The sequence below is a fragment of the Paraphaeosphaeria sporulosa genome (genome assembly GCF_001642045.1).
Source record: "Paraphaeosphaeria sporulosa strain AP3s5-JAC2a unplaced genomic scaffold CC84scaffold_4, whole genome shotgun sequence".
Taxonomy (NCBI): Eukaryota; Fungi; Ascomycota; class Dothideomycetes; order Pleosporales; family Didymosphaeriaceae; genus Paraphaeosphaeria; species Paraphaeosphaeria sporulosa.
Genome location: NW_017253363.1, coordinates 2,710,075 through 2,724,186, shown reverse-complemented (window position 1 = coordinate 2,724,186; position 14,112 = coordinate 2,710,075). Strand labels below are relative to the sequence as shown.

General features: G+C 54.5%; 7 protein-coding genes across 7 annotated transcripts; 3 read left to right on the top strand and 4 right to left on the bottom strand.

Annotated features, from left to right (window-relative positions):
* Positions 1–264: 264 nt before the first annotated feature.
* CC84DRAFT_1205041 (uncharacterized protein) lies at positions 265–4,078 on the bottom strand (the record flags this gene model as incomplete). Its single annotated transcript, XM_018181949.1, has 3 exons — positions 265–694; positions 764–4,021; positions 4,061–4,078. 3 exons carry the CDS (start codon positions 4,076–4,078, stop codon positions 266–268), a joined length of 3,705 nt encoding a protein of 1,234 aa, XP_018037972.1.
* A 226-nt stretch (positions 4,079–4,304) lies between these two features.
* Positions 4,305–5,096, bottom strand: CC84DRAFT_1163729 (uncharacterized protein). The gene is made up of 2 exons (XM_018178324.1): positions 4,880–5,096; positions 4,305–4,826 (listed from the first exon to the last, which is right to left on the bottom strand). Exons 1-2 carry the CDS (start codon positions 4,898–4,900, stop codon positions 4,512–4,514), a joined length of 336 nt encoding a protein of 111 aa, XP_018037971.1. The 5' UTR covers positions 4,901–5,096; the 3' UTR covers positions 4,305–4,511.
* A 479-nt stretch (positions 5,097–5,575) lies between these two features.
* Positions 5,576–7,924, bottom strand: CC84DRAFT_1216541 (uncharacterized protein; the record flags this gene model as incomplete). Its single annotated transcript, XM_018182816.1, has 2 exons — positions 5,576–6,367; positions 6,422–7,924. 2 exons carry the CDS (start codon positions 7,922–7,924, stop codon positions 5,576–5,578), a joined length of 2,295 nt encoding a protein of 764 aa, XP_018037970.1.
* Positions 7,925–9,150: 1,226 nt separating this feature from the next.
* On the top strand, positions 9,151–10,090 carry CC84DRAFT_1186507 (DUF1749-domain-containing protein; the record flags this gene model as incomplete). Its single annotated transcript, XM_018180865.1, has 2 exons — positions 9,151–9,484; positions 9,540–10,090. The coding sequence occupies 2 exons, from the start codon at positions 9,151–9,153 to the stop codon at positions 10,088–10,090; spliced, it is 885 nt and encodes a 294-aa protein (XP_018037969.1).
* A 310-nt stretch (positions 10,091–10,400) lies between these two features.
* CC84DRAFT_1088764 (flavo protein) lies at positions 10,401–11,189 on the top strand (the record flags this gene model as incomplete). The annotated part of the gene is made up of 1 exon (XM_018174271.1): positions 10,401–11,189. One exon carries the CDS (start codon positions 10,401–10,403, stop codon positions 11,187–11,189), a length of 789 nt encoding a protein of 262 aa, XP_018037968.1.
* An 802-nt stretch (positions 11,190–11,991) lies between these two features.
* Positions 11,992–13,011, top strand: CC84DRAFT_1087980 (aldo-keto reductase, putative; the record flags this gene model as incomplete). Its single annotated transcript, XM_018174229.1, has 1 exon — positions 11,992–13,011. One exon carries the CDS (start codon positions 11,992–11,994, stop codon positions 13,009–13,011), a length of 1,020 nt encoding a protein of 339 aa, XP_018037967.1.
* Positions 13,012–13,488: 477 nt separating this feature from the next.
* Positions 13,489–13,974, bottom strand: CC84DRAFT_1216537 (ribosomal protein 60S; the record flags this gene model as incomplete). Its single annotated transcript, XM_018182815.1, has 4 exons — positions 13,489–13,535; positions 13,588–13,726; positions 13,777–13,854; positions 13,906–13,974. 4 exons carry the CDS (start codon positions 13,972–13,974, stop codon positions 13,489–13,491), a joined length of 333 nt encoding a protein of 110 aa, XP_018037966.1.
* Positions 13,975–14,112: the final 138 nt, after the last annotated feature.

Here is a 14,112-nt window from a genome sequence, read left to right as displayed (position 1 = left end):
GCATACTTTTGCAAGCATTTATTGCTAGTGAACTCTACAACTAGGCGGAAGAAAAGCAGGCCATATTTCCAACCTTCTTTGCTTTCCCGTGTCCACCACCGGCCTCCAATGATTCTTGCAGAAAAACTCCTCCCCAGGCTGGATCTGCGACAGCTCGTATCCCGACGACTACATCCCCATAACGCAGACCGCCGCACCCAACAGAAGAAATCCGAAATTCAGCACCGTCAATACACCTCTCGTCTTACTTTCCCACCACCTTCCCCTAGACGGCCAGAGCACCAAAACAGGTGGAAGCCCACAGACCCTTAGATAAACATACTTGCACCAAACGTGGGTTGTAATCACGCGCGCAATCCCAAACGCAACCTTCCTCGCCGGCAGACTCGCCGACCCCAGCTCCCCAGCGAAAAAGGACATCATCGACGCGAGGTGCCTCGCGCGCGATGCCGGCCATGGCGATGGTGACGGCTAGGACGATAGAGATGCAGGACGCGACGGAGAAGGTACCTTCAGCATCTGGGCTACGGGAGAGACAGGCAGAGGCGTATTTTGCATGTATACAGGTCCCTTTACGGAGAGCCCTCAAATGCCATTTCGCCACAAACCGCGAGCACACTGCCCAACTCATTCTCATCTCCCTCTGCTCAACGCTCTCGAAACCATGGCTCGTAGTTTCCGATACCGCTCCACCCTGTCTTCATGCTCCTTAATCACTCTCACTGACTTAAAGCTGCATCTGGTCGCCTTCTTCGTCACTGACATTCTCCTCATCCTCCCTGATCATCTCCTCCACCTCCCTCCTCCGCCTCTCCCTATACGCCCACTCCTGCTCACTAAGTCCAAACCCCCTCCTCCCGTCCAGACTCTTGCTGACCACAACGCCCTCGCCATGCCGCTCCTCGTACCCCATCTCGACCGGCTTATCCACACCCACCGCCCAGCCCTCCCACACGCTGCCCCTGCACCTCGCCGTCATCGGCCCCGGCGTGCTCCGCCACCGCTTCGTCAGCTCCTCTTCTCTATTCCCACAGCCCGTCATCATCCCAAAAACCTGCATCAACTTGTCGTGCACGAACCTATGCGGGCCCTTTACCTCATCCGGATTCCTCAGCACGCCCTTCCCAGCGCTAAACCGTGGATGGTTCGCCGGCGGTTGGTAGCTCTCCAGCACGACGGCGTGCTGGCGCTGCAGGCGGCGCTGCAGGTTCGTGCGTATCGACGTGGGGAAGAAAATCGCCTTGGAGAGCGTGAGCACGCCCGTGCCGACGCATGTGTAGCCCAGCACCAGGCAGTCGGTGGCGCCGGCGAGATTGGCGGCGTAAGGGATGACGACACGCGGGAGATAAATTTGGATGGGGAGGCCGTGGGGGGAGAGTTCTTCGCGGCGCGTGGCGGCGACGGGATCGATTTGGCCGCCGGGTTGGGGTTGGGGTTGGGGCTGGAAAGGTCCTGGGAGGGAGGAGGGGAGGTTGAGGCTAAGGTTGTTGGCGAGGTTGGCGAGAGGCGTCATGAGGGAAGGTAAGTCGGCGTTGCGGTTGAGGGGGCCAAGGTAAAGGTTGTTGGGGTGCGTTGGCCGAAGGTGTAGACTTGGAGGTGGAGCGGCGCGGTTTGAGGCTTGTAGCATCTGCGCGGAGGAGGAGTAGGAGTACCCATTCGCAGTCGAATCTGACTGTTCTTGACTCTGAATCTTTTGGCCCTCGTCTGATAGACCCTGACCTTGTGCAGCAATGGTCGTTGGAGCACTGTTCCGGCTAGATTGGAGAAGCGCTTGCAACGCGGGTGTCACTCCTCGGAGAACGTCGTGGCCCTCGATCGAACTTTGAGGCGCCGGCTGGGTTACGGTAATCGCTGGGGTGGTGTTTATGCCAAACATTGCAGGGCTCTGCGGCAGGCTATAGTATGGTGCGCCCCCCGGTTGCAGATTCTGAGCGACAGGATTTCCTACAAGGCCCGTGGTACCAGCTTGCGTAAGCTGTCTCTGCAGAACGGGTTGCTGGACGTAGTGTAAGTGTGCTGAACCGATATGCTGCGGTTGCGACTGCGGGATTCCCGTACCCTGATTAATCAGGTTCGGAAACCAGGACCCAGTGTAAGGAGTTCCATGTGCCTGCATCTGGGCAGCAGCAGCGCGTGCAGCTTCCATTGGAGGTGGTGAAGGAGGCCGACTGTGCCCGGGTACATGGTGGTTTATCGGTGGTGGAGTAGGGTTACCATGCAGAGGCAAAGAAGGTTGAGTTGGTTGCACCTGCGTCTGGAACTGTTGCGGTGGCAGTGAGGTCTGAGGGGGAGGAACCGGACTGCCGTTTGTGTGATTCAATGATATTGAGACGATCCCTTGGGTCGCTGCATTGACAGGCCCAGCAACTACTGCCTGCATACCACTAGCCACTGTGGATCCTTGAGGTACTGGATTCTGTCTGAACAGTCCCGGATAGTGCTCACGAACTTGTGCTTGCGCTTCTACGCTGAAGTGTGGCATGAAATTAGCCAACTCGACGGGAGTGAGAGTCAGCAAGTAAGCAATTAGGGTGGGATACCCTGGAGGTGGTCGTGGTAGGCCCGCAGGGTCTGCATCTGGAGCATCCTCGCGCTCGTCTGGATCGATATCGTCCGGGTTGCTATACTCTTCGTCATCGCTGTCGTCGTCATCAGACGTATCAACATCACCATTCCAACGAATGCATGGTGGCGGCGGGCCAGCTGCAACAGCGTGCTTGAAGATCTCAGACTTCATTCTGCCAAACAGTGGCGCAGGGACAGATTTGACGGGAGGATCACGGTCCCTGGACATGCTCTTCACCTTGCTCAGCCACTCAGCTACCCTATCGGGGCGACCGGTCGTCAAGGGTGGCGGCAGACCTGGCGTTGGGGGTATGAGAGCTGGTGGAAGGAGAGAGCACGGATTTTCTGCATTGGTCGTTGCAGCAAGCCTTGCCTCCTCTGCCAGCCGGTTACTCATGGTGATTTCGCGTTGCTTCTCCTGCAACTCTTTCGTGCGCTGCATGTCCAGGAACTCCGCATGGGCGTACGGCTCCTCTTTGTAGTAATTGAGCCAACCGTCTCCGTTGATGTCTTCTGGGGTGTCCATTGCGCCCATTTCCTGCAGCCTTTTGTAATTCGCGATTTGTCTCGTCGTGATGCCCGCCTCCTGCAACAGCCAGAACGCACGCTGTCGATTCTTGAAGCAGGCCGCGTAATACTTCTTGCGCTTATTCGCATCGTGAGGCACATTGATGAGCGGAGGAAGGGGCTCCTCGTCCGGATCAATCGGTCGCTGTATCCCGAACTTGACCTCGCGATACTCGAGGCGTTCGCTCTGTTCAGTCATTCGTTCCATTTCTTCCAAGGCAAGTGGCTTCTTGGGTCTTTTGAGTCTCTCGCCCATCTCTCTAGTAGTCTTTCTGAAGTCGTCAACGCTTTCAATGATCTCCTCGCCGTCTACGCTAGAGTCCGACTCTCTGTCTTTGTCCTTGCCAGAACTGTCGTACAGCGGAAGCGGATGATACTCGAATAGCCACAAGCTCGGAATCTCCATGCGCAGCGCAGCTTTCAGCGCTCTTCCACCACCTTCGTAGTAGTCGACCCACTGATAGAGGAACTCGATGTAGTTAGGTACAAGCTTGCTGTCAACCTGCACGATGTCGATGAGGATGCGCAGCATGTCTTCCTCCTGGAACAGTTCTGGATGAAGTAAACGGCGCTCGATTTTGGTGTACACGGGCTTCCGCTGCGCAAACCCGTTGTTTTGCGCCACATCGGAGTGAGCGTCCAGTCGCTGTTTCTTGGCCGCGGGTGTGTGCGGCGCGTCGTCGGTGGGCTTTTCCACCTCCCATTGCACACACCAAGTCCAAGCCTCTCTGCGCTCCGGTTGTTCGCTCCGTGCAAAGCGGTCGGTGAACTCCTGAAGCAGGGCCATGTAGACCTCATGATTGGTGTCGATCCGGTAGACAAGTATGGTTTCCTGGTACTGCTCGTACGGCACAAGCGAGGGAAACGGTTCGACGTGGCCATATACATCCTGCAGGTTGAGATAGCGGTCGTCGAACAGGTCACATACCTTGCCGTGTGACGCCATCGTAGAGAAGAGAGAGAGAGAGAGAGAGAGAGAGAGAGAGAGAGAAGCTGAAGAGTTGTGACAGCAGAGAGGGGTATGTGTTGGAGCCGGTGTATGGGGTCGCGGGGCAACACGATTATGACAGTCCGACGGACTGGGAGGCCCGAGTAAACAAGCTTGTTGCGACGAGCGACAATAGGAACCGTGTCGAGAAGGCGCGGAGAAAGGAAGTGAAGGTGGCAGACAAACGCAGTGGCACGTGAAACCCAAGAGCACGTACAAGGTTGAAAGTGTTAAGCAGGAAACATGACAATCTCGTCATGTAGTCAGACAACTATGCTCTTGCCAGTCATTCGCCTAGCCTCGTCCCTCAGCAACCGCCAGGAAGGGTATCGCCGCCTCCGAGTTCTCGCTGTATTCACACGACCGCCTCTGCCTACGCCCATTGCCACGTCTATTTCTGCTCCCTGATCCTCTGGATAGCCGTCGTCACTCTGTCCTCCGCTTCCTCCCTTACTCTCCTCCAGTCCGTCTCATACACACCCTTCAAGCTCGTCTCCAGCGCTCTGTTCCACTTGTCCTTTGCCATCTCCGCCAGTCCAGCAGGCTCCACACGTGCAACCGGCTCGCCAGCGGGCGGCGCTGGCTCGATTACGCTCTTGAGGACGGTTTGTTGTTGGCGCAGGAGTGCGGCTTGTGTGATGCGGTTTCGCGTGTGGAGCGATATGGTGAGGTAGAGGACTGACGCGGTGAGGGTGAAGCCTCCGAGCTGTGCAATGCGTCAGTAACACTCGCCGTGCCTAAATGTATGAGAGCACATACGAAGCCGGTTGTGAAGCCCATGGCGGACGTGTGAGGGTGTGAGGGTGTGTCGGTAGCTTCTTCGACGGCGAGCGTGTAGCGACGCCCGGGTTCTGCGCGCGAGGCCAATGGGCGAGGAGACGTCACGCGATGATATTGGGGGGCGGATAGCAGCAAAAGCACGGCGGGATAGGGTAGAGGCGCGGTTGCACGCAACGAGGGCCGATTTCGCGACAGGTCCAGCGTGCAGTGAGGTCAGACGTCTGTGCTGATACGGAGCGGGTTCGTTCGGGGCGCTTAAACTTCCTGTTCGGGCAGGCAACGAAGCTATCGAACGCAGCCATGAGCGGCTCCCGCGTGGCTCACGAGCGACTCGCGAGCGGCTCTCAAATTGCCATCACTGACTGCGAGAATTGTAATTGCTATCGCTATATCCAACGCCTTACGCTTCCGCAACGAACATTCGACAGCGAACCCAATCTCCCCTGCCATTGCTATGCGTGATGTATGACACAACCGTCGGCGCATCGACAGCCTGAGCTGGTATCTGTATCTGGTCTGCTCCTGGAAGTGGATGTAGCTTTGACGCCCCCACCCGGGCATTAGGAAGCGCGCATATGCAGCAGTAGTAGCAACGGATTGTAACCAGGGTATCAAATTACGCATATGCAAGAACTAGGCGTATCTATCTACAGGCAACGAGCGATCAGCCAGGCCTTACAACTGCATCAACATAATAGCGACCGTCGCGAATAACGCAATCACCGACGCACCCTCTCTGCTCCCCACGCCTTCAAAATCGGTCCCCTCTGGCGATCCTTTCGCAGCCTCTTCACTCGTCTCCGTGCTCTCGGGCTTGGGCAAGTCCTCATCCTTCAACGTCCAAGGTCCATACGGCACGAAGCCTCCACTAAGACTACTCTTGTGCCCCGTCGAGTTCTTGACGCACTTGCTCTCCGGATCCAAGAACGCACCCCACACCTGCTTCCACGCGGTCACCGGATCCGCGAAGCTCTCGTGCGTGTAGAAGATCCTGCAGTCGGCGGCCTCGTACGTGTACTGCAGCGGCTTGGACGACTTGTCGCCCTTGCGCATCATGAGCTGCGCCTGGACGCGCGTCATGTCGTCGCCGGCGCGCCTCTGCAGCTCCGGCGTGTCGATGATCTCGTCGAGGGTGGCTTCGTCCGCGGGGTAGGATTCGAGCGAGAAGGTGCGCGAGATGTTGCGCATGCGGTCGGCTTGCTGGATGCCGCGGATCAGCGGGACGACTTCGCCGCCTTTGTTGCCCGAGACGGCTTGGATGGGGCCTTCGATGGCGCGTCCGCCGACGGTGACGGAGCGGATGCCGGCGTTGTTCTTGAACTCTTCGTGGATGGCGGCGCAGGCGGAGCCGCAGAGGGCGTCGGTGAACATGACAATATCGGTGTGGTTGAAGACTGTCGTGCGATTGGTCTCGTCCGTGAACTTGAAGCCTCCCAAGCGGACTGAGATATCGTCTTCGTTGGACAACTGTGTTGATCAGTAAGTCAATGTCTTCAGTATGGTGTGTCGACGAATGCTTACATTGTATCTCATTGTCTTCGTGTATTGATCGCCGTTGAAGAGCTCTGGACCCTTGAATTGTGCCCAGCTCTCAAAACCCTTGTTCTGCGCGTCCAAGAAGTGCGAGTAAGCCCAGTGCCTGTAGTGCTCCTTGAAAGTGCCATTCCACGTCTCCTTGTAGTAGTCTTGGATCGTGTCGTTGTTGTAGATCTCGCTGACAGCATCGCCAATGAGCTTGAAGTGGGGGTTGGCCCGATACCTTGCGCCTTGCCATGGAGCCCGGTGAGGAAACAACTGCTCGAACGTGTCGAGCAACAACTGCATGGAGCCACCGTCGTTCTCACGCAAATCGATGATGAGCCGGTTCTTGTTCGCATTCTTGGACGAGACAAGGAACTGATCAACCACGGTTTGGAACTCCAGACCATATGGGTCCTTTTCGGGGGCGAAGCTCATAATCTTGAGGACGGCGATGTCGTCGTAGCCCTCGCCGTCAAGGAAGTATCCAGCGACACCACCGCTATCCGCAGAAACAACAGGTTCAGGGAAGCGTTGATAGACGGCGGGGGTCTCTCGCCTGTGTAGAAGGCTGCTGTGGTGTTCGCCGTTCGGAGGCACAGCTGTCGGTCCACGCTTGCTCTTGAACTCAGGCTTCCAGATGAGCTCGTTATCGGCAGCATCCACACCGGAGATACTTCCCTTGCAGAATTTTTCGTAGAATGACTTGCCATCCTTTACGTCCTTAAAGGCTTCGTTCGTCCAGGCAGTGTTGATGTACTCAATCTCTGTCCCGTTGGCGAAGGTAATGTTGGTCTCAGCACCATCGAATCGAGACTGCATCATGAAAGCACCAGGAGTGAGAGTATCACCCTTGGCCCACAGGCTGTTCAGTCTGCCATCGGTGTCGCGGTACTGTTCCCATTGCGCGAGGTTCTCCAGATATGGCCAGGCGTCCGCGCCGTTGATCTTGGTGATGTCCGATATCTTCTCCTCGGTGATGTTGCCATCGGCGACCTTCAGCGCATCGAAGGTCACGTAAAGCTTTGGCACTTTGACGCCATCGTCTGACAGCGCCACGAGGCTTACGTCCCTCTGCCAACCAAACACCTGCAGAATGTCTGGTATGTAGTTGAGGTGGAAATTGCCGGAGCGCACTGTGATCTTCTGAATAGCAATCTGGACCTGATACTCGCTCTCGAACTGTTCCAGGTTACTCTTGATCTTGTCCAGCTCAGCAATCAGATCTAGTGACCCATCTTCCCAGTCTGCTGGCGGGTTTTTGAGCCACGAGATATCTGAGTGCCACTGCCATGCGATTTTGAGTTCGTCGATAAGCTTCTTGTCGCCTTCCACGTCCACTGGTACTGAGTTGAGACAGTCGAATGCGGATCCAGCAGGGAAAGATGACGCGCCTTCGGACTGTAGAGTTGCAATGTATGCGCATGGTTCGACGTTGTTCGCTCCGGGGTTGCTACGTACACCAACAACGGCCGTGGAGGCCAGAAGAAGGCCTCTTCCCCACATGATGCTGATGGAAACTAAGAAAGAGAAAAGGTGAACGCTATCGTTTAAGGTCGAAACTATCGTCAGAACGAACGACGGAAGGAGACAAATTGAAGAATCAGCCGCGGTACTGTGACCGATGATGCGGAAATAGCGGTACACTACTGCACAACCTCATCCAAGGGATCCCTCTTCCTATATAACCAAAAGATGAATGCATCTTACCTCCAGCTCGCAGCCGTGCACCGTCTTGGCAGGCGTAAAAGCGGCTGTACCTGGCCCCAAACCGTGCGAACAGGATGCAACTCACTAGTAAGCGACAAATGAGCCTCATGTGTAGAAGGCTGAGTGGAACAACTGCGCATGGGAAAAAACGCGCCGTATTACGCCAACGCGCGATAGAAGGTCCAAGCGTGTGGTTTGTCGTGCGATAGGTTGCTGACTACAATCGTTTCCGTAAAGGCTGGCAACATATTTGCTCCTTTAGCAGCAGCTGTAGCAGTTCCTTTTTATCAGGTCACCACGGAATCGAGAAGGTAGATATTGACGTCCTCTTTCTGGTTGATATTGTTCTCGAGGTTGCGATTCCTCTGTGATTCAGCGAAAAGGTGTCGGACCAGTCTGGGGCCCGTGGGGCCCGAGGGCCAAATGACTAGCAGAGGCGCTTGCCATGCCATAGAAGAGATTGATCCCACTGGCGGTGGGTTCCAGACTGCCCACCCCGCAATTTCAACGTCGAAGGCCTTTTGGCCATTGATGTAAATTGCTTCTACCCATAGATGTAACTCCCTTGTGATTGTTCAGGATGGGATTTTCTGTAAGTAGAGCGACCTTAATCATGGCGGTACTTTTCATGAGACACGAGACCAGCTGATGCCTAACTTCAAGGCGGAAACTACGAAGTATGTCCAAGACTGACCATGAAGCTAAGCAAAAGAACCTTGGCGGATCGCGGTACTAGCCATGAGAGGCAAGCGGGCATATTGTTTGGGCGAAAGCTTCGCGCGACACCTATTTTGAGTCTTCCAAGAGCTTGGCGAGATTCCGCCAGTCAAGTCTTCACTCCCACGTTTGGGACTCGAATGGGGTTTGCACCGCCACTGCCCAGCGGTTCAGGTTCTGATTCGATACGTAAGTGGAAACACACAGCTACCACCGGCATCTCTGTTTCCGGCCGGTCAATGTGGTGTGTTTTCTTTCCTATCCACATAAAAGCAGGCCATAGACGGTAGGCGGGTGCGGTAAGGATGGCTTCCGCTGCTTCTTTCCCTGCCGTGGTACATCGCGTTCCCTCAGAGACGCCGAATCTTCTCGCCTACGAGAGGGCAATCCAGACGCAGAAGAATGCACTAGTATTCATTGGAGGCCTTACAGAAGGCCCCCATACCAATCGCGCGCTCGATGCGATTGTATGCAAGCTGAAAGGTTCTACATTCAGTGTTTGGGAGCTGCGTATGCGAAGCTCCTACACTGGGTTCGGATATTCCAGTCTCTCCAACGATGTTCAAGATATATCTGCTCTGGTCGCATACCTCCGTACACTTGGCAAGGAGAGGATTGTCCTTTGCGGAGCGTCTACAGGTCTGTAGCCATCCCCACACGTTCACATATGGCTAGAGTGATTTACAGTATGTAGGGTGCCAAGATTGCTTAGAGTACACAGATCACAAAAAGTATAAGAGCGCTCCTGTAGACGGCTACATCCTTCTGAGCCCGGTCTCGGATAGACAGACTGCAGGTCTTCTGATGTCCCCAGAAGAGTTGGGAAAAAGCAACCAACACGCCCAGGAGATGATCGCAGAGGGTAAGGAGAACGATGCTATGCCGAGTGCCCTGCTTCCATTCATCTTCACATCTCCAATTACGGCATATCGATGGAACTCGCTCGCAGCCAAGGGTGGCGATGACGACTATTTCTCGGTGGACCTAGACGAGGCTACCATTAACGCCAAATTTGGTCGAGTTGACAGGTCTATAATTTTGCTTCCTGGGGAAGAAGACGAACTTGTTCCACCTTCCGTGAACAAAAAAGAATTGTTGGACCGCTGGGTCCAGGCTTGTCCTGAGGGTACTGTGAGCGAGCTGTCGGGTCTTGTCCCTGAGGCAGACCACGAGATTTCAAAGCCGGAGGCACAAGAAAAAGTCTGTGATTTGATCCAGGGATTCCTCGATGCGCTCCTGAAGTAGTTCGGATCGAGTCGATAGGCCGTGAGCCGTCCTAAGAAAGTATTTCGTTCCCAAGCTATATCAATACCCAACAGATTGCTTTGCGTTTGGTTTGAATTCAGCCATCAGTTATGGCAGTTCCTCGCGCTATTTTATCTTGGCAGTACTAGGGCCGAGGGCCTGGAGGAGGTGTGGTTGTGGATGGCAGACAAAGCTAAACTTGGTTACGTAACCGCCACGTGAGTCACTTTTGGCCTTGCCGTTTACAAATCCAACACCACAATTCGCCCTCTTGAGTTGTCCGGAAGCACCAACGCCACACAACTACAGCATGGCCGCTATCATAGAGAACCTCAAACCACTGCATCTGAAACCGGTGCGCAGCCCAGAATCAGCGGTTGTCAATATGGATCCATATGCACTACCACTTGAGGATTCGAAAATACATCTTCTATTATGCGCTACCGGTTCGGTAGCCACAATCAAAATCCCAAACATGGTGCAGGCATTGTCGAGATACACCAATCTCTCGATTCGTCTCATCTTCACGGAAGCCGCCAAGAACTTCCTTCGTGGGCAGAGCGCAGAACAGCCGTCTATAGAGGAAATAAAAGCATTGCCGAATGTCGATGCCGTGTATTTCGATGAAGATGAGTGGAGCGAGCCATGGGTGCGCGGCAACAAGATTCTACACATCGAATTGCGACGCTGGGCCGATATCATGGTCATTGCACCTCTCAGTGCAGATTCACTCGCGAAGATCACACAGGGCTGGTCAGACAACTTGTTGTTGTCTGTTGTACGCGCTTGGGACACGACTGGGGAGTTGGACCCCATACGCAATCTTGGAGGCGTCAACGGACATATAGATGAAACACGACGGAAGAAGAGGATATTAGTGGCTCCATCGATGAACACCGCTATGTGGAAGCAGCCGATCACAAAGAAGCAGGTCGATATATTAGACGAGGAGTGGGGTGTGAAGAACGGGGGTTGGTTCGAGGTGCTTCTGCCCATGGAGAAACAGCTCGCCTGTGGAGACGTAGGAGGAGGAGCTATGAAGGACTGGAGGGAGATTGTGGAGGTCATTGAGGATAGACTGAGGATGAACGGAAGCTAACGAGCACTCGATCTTGGATACCTTTTTTACAAAGATAGCAGTGAAGCTGTGAACTCTAGATCTCATTTTTGCCTCAAGCAGCCCTCCAGCGAGCTGCGTCGTCTCGTCCAAAGGATTGGAGGACTTGATGGGATTGTATTGATGGTCTCTTGGGACAAGGGAGATACGTCGGAAGCTCCGGTGAATCATACAATTTCAAAGCGCATCGCGTACAAACGTTCACCAGGTGCAGGCTGGACCGTTAACTCCTTCAATATCCGAACGTCGAGATCGCACCGGAAATAACAGTATTTCCGCCGCGCACAAAATCGAAGCATACCATGAGCCTCGGAGGGTCATACTCCGCGAGACAGCTACGCCCCTCCGTCCACAGTGCCAAACAAAAATACACATGATACGCCAAGCCGGTGGTGGAGCAAGTTCCAAAGATATTCATATTCTCTACAAACTCAACACTAGCTCTAAGTCCTCGCGATGTGTAAAATGATCCGGAACATCCGTGATCGTTTTCGAGTCTAACGTTCAGTGGTTAGCATGTTGCGTTTTCAACTTGTTGCAATTGTGGAGTATCCCAGAAGTATGAAGCTAGGAAGTCCCGGGAACACGCCGGACATACAATGGCTACTGGCCCGGACGTTTACGGCGGGGTAACTGGACAATAACAATGTACCGAAACGCGCCGCATAATGGTGTCGAATATATAAAGGTCCAGCACCACGGTCATATCCTCTCAGTGGCCATACTCTCCAATAGCTCTATCTTCAAGACTCAAAACTCCTACATACCAAATCATACGTTAGAAATGTCTCTCCCAACAGCGCCCCTGGGCAAGAATGGACCCCAGGTCAACCGCCTGGGTTTCGGCCTCATGGGTCTCTCCATTTTCTACGGCAAGCCAAAGCCCGACCCTGAGCGTCTCGCCCTCCTCGACGCTGCGTACGAAATGGGCGAGCGGTTCTGGGACAGCGCAGATATGTACGGCGACTCTGAGGACCTGCTAGGGAAATGGTTCAAGGCCAACCCCGAAAAGCGCGAGCACATCTTCCTCGCTACAAAGTTCGCGAACAGGAAGATGGACGATGGCACCTACCAGACCGATTCAACGCCAGAATACGCCAAGAAAGCTTGCAACAAGAGTCTAGAGAGGCTGGGTCTGCCGAGCGTGGATCTGTACTATGTGCACCGTCTGGATCGAAAGACGCCTATTGAGAAGACGGTCCAGGCTTTGGTGGAGCTGAAGAATGAGGGCAAGATAAAATATCTTGGACTTAGCGAATGCAGCTCTGAGTCCCTGCGCCGGGCACATGCTGTTCACCCTATCACGGCTGTGCAGGTCGAATACCACCCCATGGCATTGGAAATTGAGTCAGAGCAGATCGATCTGCTGCGCACGGCGCGCGAGCTTGGTGTTGCCGTGGTAGCATACTCCCCTCTTAGCCGTGGCATGTTTACAGGCGCATACAAATCACCTGATGATTTTGAGGAAGGTGACTTCCGAAAGCATGCTCCGCGCTTCTCCAAGGAGAACTTCCCGAAGAACTTGAAGATCGTGGACCAATTTACTGCGCTTGCGAAGAAGAAGGGTATTGCGACTGGGCAGCTGGTGCTCGCTTGGCTGCTTGCGCAAGGTGAAGACATCTTCCCTATTCCAGGTACGCAGAGGCTTGACAGATTAAAGGAGAATGTGGGTTCATTGGAGGTCAAATTGAGCAAAGAGGAAGTGGATGAACTGCGCAAGGTGATAGACGCTGCGGAGATTGGGGGCACAAGATACGCCGAGTTCATGATGCCTTCTACATATGCAGATACACCGGCTTTGTAGAGTGGTGTAGCTAATAGGTAGCTTCAATAATAATCTACGGGCGCAAATTGGAAGTCGCAGTCTAAATTCGGGCCCAAAGCGCTCTGCAGTTCGTTCCCGCCAAAAGGTATCGCTTTTGCAAATAGTAGGCGAACAACGTGGTGCCGCTTTCGCAATGGTAGAATGATGTGGAAATAGACTGAGGCGAGGGAGTCGAGGGTCGGCAGCCTTGGTTAGTATAGCTAATCGATATTTTAGCCGGTCCCACATCACTCTGCCACGGCCGCATAGTTTGCACTTTCGAAGTTGTTCATTGAAACCCTACCACCTTAACATATCTCATGACGCCGTCATATATTCTCCCAGGTGATATGCCAGTATAACAGAGAGCCGATGCTTCTCTGCCCCAAGGTTGGGAATATGCGTGAATACATCCGCTGACCCGTTTTGAAAACCCCGACGAAGGCAAATGGCGAAGGAAACGTGAAGGGAAGGCGCTTAGTCGAAGAGACCGAAACCCATGTCCTCGTCGGACTCCTCCTTCTCTGTGACTTGTTAGCGTCCGTCGCACATGGTTTCGGGAGTGGTGCAACATACCCTCCTCCTTCTCGGCAGCCTTCTCCTCCGCTGGTGCGTCACCGCCAGCGGCGGCGGCACCACCGGCGGCGGCAGGGGCAGCACCGCCACCTGAGCCGACGTTCAGAAGCAGGTCCTTGACGTCCTTGCCCTCGAGAGCCTGTACCACATCAGAGACCATTCCTTCTACTATTTTACGGGTGTGCGCACCTTGGCGAACAGCGACGTCCAGATGGGCTCGACATCTTCGATCTTGGCGGCCTTGATGAGGGACTGGAGCTTGTCGGCCTGCGCATATTAGCATCTGGAACTCGGCTGCGATTGCGCGGCAGCCCGTACAGTGATGTCGACACCGTCATCCGCGAGGATGAGGGCGGCGTAGGAAGAGGCGAGCTCGGCGTTAGACATGGCGACTGTGGTCGATTGTGTCGAGTGTGGTGATGTGCCGGAACGATGTTGAGTGCTGGTAGAATTAAGTCGGCTTTGTGGAGGTTCGGTCGTGGGCTCGGCGTCTCGCTTATTTTTCGCCGACGAGGCGCCGCACGT

Excerpts from the sequence above, each read along its gene's own strand:
- CC84DRAFT_1163729 (XM_018178324.1), bottom strand. The coding sequence starts at position 4,900 with ATGGGCTTCACAACCGGCTTC. Across the intron at positions 4,827-4,879 it reads TGGGCTTCACAACCGGCTTC|CTCGGAGGCTTCACCCTCAC; the intron begins GTATGTGCTCTC and ends CGCATTGCACAG.